At 33.7% G+C, this 5,515-nt stretch overlaps 1 protein-coding gene across 2 annotated transcripts; it reads right to left on the minus strand.

The window, feature by feature from the left end:
* Positions 1–548: 548 nt before the first annotated feature.
* Positions 549–5,021, minus strand: LOC142632165 (tetraketide alpha-pyrone reductase 2-like). Of its 2 annotated transcripts, XM_075806577.1 has the most exons (8): positions 4,990–5,021; positions 4,605–4,853; positions 3,620–3,755; positions 3,313–3,485; positions 2,292–2,480; positions 2,009–2,171; positions 1,078–1,267; positions 549–935 (listed from the first exon to the last, which is right to left on the minus strand). In XM_075806577.1, the coding sequence occupies exons 3-8, from the start codon at positions 3,723–3,725 to the stop codon at positions 794–796; spliced, it is 963 nt and encodes a 320-aa protein (XP_075662692.1). In that variant the 5' UTR covers positions 3,726–3,755; positions 4,605–4,853; positions 4,990–5,021; the 3' UTR covers positions 549–793. The 2 variants fall into 2 exon arrangements, with proteins under 2 accessions (XP_075662692.1, XP_075662691.1); XM_075806576.1 differs by lacking the exon at positions 4,990–5,021 and having other exon boundaries at positions 4,605–4,967.
* Positions 5,022–5,515: the final 494 nt, after the last annotated feature.

A 5,515-nucleotide genomic window follows, 5' to 3' on the forward strand; every position in this document is an offset into this window, starting at 1 on the left:
ATGCAAAATTCTTCACTTCAAAGCAAATTGAAAATTTAGAAGTATTTGGTTACAAAACCCTAAAGTATACAAGAATATAGTAACTTCTCACAGAGTATATAAGTTTTCTAATCTAAGTCTCTATGTCTTTTATGACTTTAAAATGAAGCTTTTATATGCTTTAGGAGTTTAGTGAACAAAACCCTAGCAATCCAAGTCATCATGGGTTGGAGTTCTGATATGAGAGTTCTAAATTTGCGTAACTTGATAAATTGAAAGGTGTCGAGCTTATGTATAGAATTACTTATTAAGTCTCGATAGATGCTAATGTCAATCTTGTGTCGAGATTTACTATTTCATTTTTTCTTCACTTATTTCTTGGTTCAATTTTCATGTCTTTAATGATACCACTTATTTTGTCTTACTAACATACTTCTTGATATCCTAAACATATCTTAGATCTACCTAATTACAAGTAAATTACATTTTGTCAAAAAATATGCTAATAAATAGAAAATATAACACTAACAAAAAGTGTCAAATTTCAAACCACAAGTAAGTGACTTAAATTTCAGCTAATCACAAGTGGGTAAGCTGTAATTTACCCTTATTTAGATTTAATTGATCTCATTTATAAATTGTTTGTAATAAATAGATGAATGCAGCAGAGTTCCACATCAAATTAGCAGAAAGTATTGATAAAAGAGACCCATGACTTCATGACTGATTGGTCAAAATACATTATTCTCCGGGTAATTCTAAGCGTGCGTTACTAGCAAGGATTAGGAAAAGTTTGTCAAGGACATTTTAAACTTCACAGAAATCCCTTCTCTTGGAAACTCCTGATGCAGTCATCAAACATTCGATCATGGGTCTTGAATGGAGGAAATCCCATTTGAGCAATCTTAGTGGTATCCATGGTATGTGGGTTGTTGTCTCCTTTCTCGTTGCCACACCTACAATGCCATTACAATATTACTTAATGCAACGCAAAGTTTTAAAATTACTAATATTATAGAGAAAGCCTTCTGATGATTCTGCAGAATGTTCTATCAAGCTAAACATAATAAAGTCATTATATGACATTGTTTCACTCACTTGTTTTCAAATGGGTATGAAGGATATTTGGCCCTTAGCATCTCAATGATTTGGCTCCAGTGAGCTACTGAGCCGGAACATATAAGCCTGCCAGATGCCTTCTTTTCGTCCATAGCTAATATGTGCGCGGCTATGACATCGTCTATGTGCACGAATCCAATCGTCAGATTTGGATATTCGCCTCTGGTACCTAACAAAAAGCTTCTGGAACTTAATTCACAGGTTAAAAAGGATGTTGAACTTAATAATTTAATTAAAAAAAAAAAAAACTTATCTGATATGATATATATATAAAGGATTACAAATCAATTTTGAAGTACTTTTTTCTCTTGAAGAGCCCAAACAAATGTAACTTTTTCTTTCTTATAATGCGTTAAAATTTGGAAAAATTACACTTTAATATTTTAAACTATACCTCATATTACATTGTGCACCATAAACTTTTCAAATGCACTTTTTGTATCCTAAACTATGACCCTTGTTACTCTTTGTACTCAAATGTTAAGTTTACTGTTAACTTAGAAGGAAAAATATGACATCACGTGAAAAAACCTAATTGTCCATCTTCTCAATACTTTAAAAACAAAAGATAAATTACACTTTATTACTTTAAATTATACTCTTTATAACACTTTGCACCCTAAATTTTGAATTTTCATCCAAGTTAACAACAAACTTAACGGTAGGGTGCAAAGCGTAATAGCAGTTATAATTTAAAATGCAAAACGTGCATTTGAAAATTTTAAGATGTAAAATGTAACAGTATAATTTAGGGTTATAAAGTGTAATGTCTTCGTGATCTACTTGCTTTTCAATCCATCATGCTTGTTGTGTTATGGGTGATGAGGATTGAACTAGTTGGGCAAAACAACTTAAATTGAACATTAACATCTATTAATATTGGAACAAATGAATGGTAGTGAAACTCAACCTTTAATAATGGCCAATATCAAGAATAGGGTACTGGTTGGTTGTGGTGTAAGCAAGGGACCAACCACGAAAGACGGATTCACCACTACTAGATCCATCCCATTCTCCTTAGCAATCCTCCATGCTTCTTTCTCTGCCAAAGTCTTTGCATATGCATACCATAGCTGCAGGACAGCAAGACTTTAACGTATGCAACAGAAAAATAACGTGCATTTTACATTTCACATTCAAAACAAAAGCTTTGTGGTTTTATATATGATGCAGCAATAAGTGTAAGTAATTACATTGTAGCGTTCGCAGTAGTTGGGGTCACTCCAATGTGACTCATTCAGAGGAGAAACCTGCTGGACATCATCACGGTATCTTATTGAAGAACAGGAAGAGGTGAGCACTACTCGTTTCACACTACTCGCTTTTGAGCAGGAGCTCAACACATTCAAGGTGCCCTTTATGCATGGATTTATCATAGTTTCCTACATAAATATTAATGGCATTTATAAAATTCTGTATTGTATTAGTATTTCATTCAAAAAGAATCAGGAAACCAAGGACATTAATGACTGGACATTGACCATCATTTTACATTGGGAGAATTATAATGCGCAATTTTTCTTTTGGATTTTATTCTCTCATATCACGTTTTTCATATTGGTTATTTCACTTTCACTTTTATTTGTCAAAATGTGAATATTATCACATCAATTGTAAATATTTGTGTGACAGTTTATATAGTCTAGTGTAAATAGATATTTACCCGGTAAAAACAACCAAATAACACATTTTTGCAAATTATGCTGCAATTTATATAAAAATTTACCACTTTTTGAGTAGTCGAGTGTAGCGAAATCGAGTTTTCAAAGAACTGGAGTCCATAAAAAAAATTTCAAAATTTTTCTGATTATATTTTTTCAAAGAACTCATATTTCACGACAAACTTGAATTTCAAAAATGATAATAGATCCTTACATATTTCCAAAAAAGTATATTACTAATTTTTTCAAAAAACAATGATAAGGCTATTTTCACCTATTTACCCTGTTTCTTTTGGGAACAGTGCGTTTGCCGATAATTTTTATTTTTTCTTTTCCCTTTTACACTAGCCTACATCGGTCTTTTATCAAATGAATTGATGTCACTGATGATAAAATAAAACCGTAAAGGAATCAATACGGTCAGATTATAGTCACTAAGTTGGACAATTTAGGAAATTTGTTCTTGGTCTACCCAATATATTAACACTTCCAAGTGCATATGACAATTTAGTTGGAAAACTGGTATACTGCATAACATAATTAGTAACTTTGCCTGAATGTTGTCGTCATATTGGACAAGCACCGGTGATGCAACATGAAAGACCCCATCAACGCCTTGTAGTGCCTCATCAAAGCTTCCTTCTATCCTCAAATCCGCTTTCATGATCTTAAGCCTTTCCTTGGCTCCATTAAACTCCAAGAGAAAACCAACTTTTCCCACATCCCCTGTCAAATAAAGAAGAAGAAAAAAACGGTACAACTTTGTAATGGTTATACTATGATTTGTTGTTTTGGCGGACAATCTTTGAAAAAAAAATGGTACCAGTACAACAAAAGATCAAGCATATGTTGACACATACCAGGGTCCCGCACTGTGGTTCTAACAGTATGCCCCTTCTCTAGCAAGGTCTTCACTAGGTAGGCGGCTATGAACCCTGTTCCTCCTGTTACACAATACTCTACCATCTCTCTCTTTCTCTCTGTGTCTTGGTGCGTCTGTTCACTTTCACGAATCGTCGTTATATAGTTGTGATTCAGATGGGTTTAACAAGTAGCAGTACAAAGAAAGTCTTTTTTTTTTTTTTTTTGATAAATTCCACAAGCCACTCACTTATTTTGCTGAAAACAACAAAAATAATAATTAAAAGATTACTGTTCACACGTTTGATAGAATTGACGAGCCTAAAATTATTGTTTATGAACAATAATCCGTACCAGACACGAGTCCCAAAAAAAAAAAAAAAAAAGCAGAAACGCAATACCCAAACGACACTTAAGTTTATAACATTTTAAAACCTACCAATTTTGTCCGAAAAGACAAATTGTCCTGAACTTAAAAAAAAAAAAAAAAACGCCCAGAACTTTTTTTATTTTTTTTCTTCTCTCTTCTGTCTCTTTCCTCTCCCCCTTTCTTCTCTGAGTTCTCCATCTCAGAACTCTCTCTAACGGAACCTTAGCCACGGCGAAGCCCATGACTCAACCATTTGCTTCTATTCTTCCTAATTAATTCACTTAAATCCCTCTTTAATTTTCCAAACACCCAGAATGAATTCCACAAATGTTTATTCAACTTCTAGAATTCAGAACAACATAACATGAATCAAGGAGTACCCTTTTCTTTTTTCCTCTCATTACTTTCCCGGAACCCAAACAGAAGTATCATAAAATGCGGAAACGAAACCAAATAGTTTTTGACCCAAAATAGTTTATCTATATATCAAAGCACCTAGACCCCACTTCATATATGAAATTATTGTTTAAAAAAAAAAAACCCATATTTTCAATCTCAAAGTTAAAGCATTTTGTAGAAAAAAAAAAAAAAAAAGATGATGATGAGAGAGAGACCGTGGAGGGAGGGGTGGCGACTGTCCTTGCCCCAGCCGATGCCACGAGTGGAGTCGAGATATTGTTGGACGAGGTGTCAACACTTCTGGAGATGGTTGATGCCTTCGACACGGTAGCACCACTTGAGCTTCTCCCTGATGATCTTGGCTTTCTCGATTTGGATCCACTTCTCCCTCACTAAGTACTCCCTTATCTCCAGCATCACCACCGGATCATTGTACGGGTTCGATGGATCGAAGTCATCTGGGTCTGAGATGGAGAACCCAGAGAAGAAAGGGGGAGAGGAAAGAGACAAAAGAGAGAAGAAGAAGAAGAGAAAATAAGAAAAAGTAATGGCGTTTTTTTTAAAGTTCAGTACAAGCCACGCATCATGAATTTTACTTACTTTTTGTATAGCAGTTGGGGCAGACAAAACATGTGATGCGAGTAGATGATTCACTCGATACCTTATATTAGACTATAGAATATGATTTCTATCTCGTAAAAATTAAAAAAAAATGGTTAAATGTTTCCTGTGCTGCTGTGCAACATGTTTCATGGTGTATCAATCCCTTTCCAGAATTGGATGAGCTAATAATTAATGGAAGATAATGGAATAAATTTCATAATATTGAGCATACACTTTGAGGATCAAACACTGACATAACAAAAACTTTTACAAATCAAGTTTTGTACCCAACATCTAATTAAATAGCTCCAAAAAGGGAACCTTTTTACCAGGAATGGATCTAGGATTTCAGACTGAGGGGCTAGAGTTAAGCGGATTTTTTTTTATTTTTAAAATACGCATTTATATAGTATTAAAAAATATCAACCAACACAAATACACAAAAATCATTGTTTCTTAATATATTAAGATATAATCAACTATCAACAAAAACAAAAGACACGAAACACTATTGCTTCTTAAT

Source organism: Castanea sativa, chromosome 4, assembly GCF_040712315.1.
Source record: "Castanea sativa cultivar Marrone di Chiusa Pesio chromosome 4, ASM4071231v1".
Lineage (NCBI taxonomy): Eukaryota > Viridiplantae > Streptophyta > Magnoliopsida > Fagales > Fagaceae > Castanea > Castanea sativa.